Source organism: Merops nubicus, unplaced genomic scaffold, assembly GCF_000691845.1.
Source record: "Merops nubicus isolate BGI_N331 unplaced genomic scaffold, ASM69184v1 scaffold36178, whole genome shotgun sequence".
Taxonomy (NCBI): Eukaryota; Metazoa; Chordata; class Aves; order Coraciiformes; family Meropidae; genus Merops; species Merops nubicus.
This window is the reverse complement of record NW_008628345.1, coordinates 3,393-4,051: the sequence shown is the minus strand read 5'-3', so window position 1 is coordinate 4,051 and position 659 is coordinate 3,393. Positions and strand designations below refer to the sequence as shown.

General features: G+C 58.6%; 1 protein-coding gene across 1 annotated transcript; it reads left to right on the top strand.

Moving 5' to 3' along the window:
* Positions 1-6: 6 nt before the first annotated feature.
* Positions 7-438, top strand: LOC103779007 (zinc finger protein Aiolos-like; the record flags this gene model as incomplete). Its single annotated transcript, XM_008946624.1, has 1 exon — positions 7-438. A coding segment is annotated over one exon (432 nt), but the record flags the coding sequence as incomplete, so codon positions are not given.
* Positions 439-659: the final 221 nt, after the last annotated feature.

Here is a 659-nt window from a genome sequence, read left to right as displayed (position 1 = left end):
CACCTCAGGGACAAAAGCCTCTCCTCCGACAGGGGCCTTTCCCCCAACAACAGCGGCCAAGACTCCACGGACACGGACAGCAACCACGAGGAGCGGCAGAATCCCGCCTTCCACCCGAGCCAGGCCCTGCCCGCCCAGCCCCGCAACGGCCTCCAGGCCCTGAAGGATTTCCCCAGGCCCTACGACATCATCAAGCCGCCCCCCATCTGCCCACGCGACACCTTTAAGGTCATCAACAAGGAAGGGGAAGCCATGGGGGTGTACCGGTGCGACCACTGCCGGGTGCTGTTCTTGGATTACGTGATGTTCACCATCCACATGGGCTGCCACGGGTTCCGCGACCCCTTCGAGTGCAACGTCTGCGGGTACCGCGGCCACGACCGCTACGAGTTCTCCTCCCACATCGCCCGGGGGGAGCACAGGGTCGTGCTCAAATAAAGGGACCCGTTTGCCAAGCCCCCAAGGCTTTGGTTCAAACAGGGAAGCTTGTTGGTTGTTGGGCTTTAAACAGAAATTCCTTCAGTATTATTTTTTTTAATGCCACGTGTCACGGGGAGGTGTCACCAAGATTTTATTTTTCATGAAGAATTCAGCGTTGGTGCCTGGGTGCTGTTGGGGGGAGGGGGGGGGTGGAATTGTACAAAACACCAGAGCAGAGA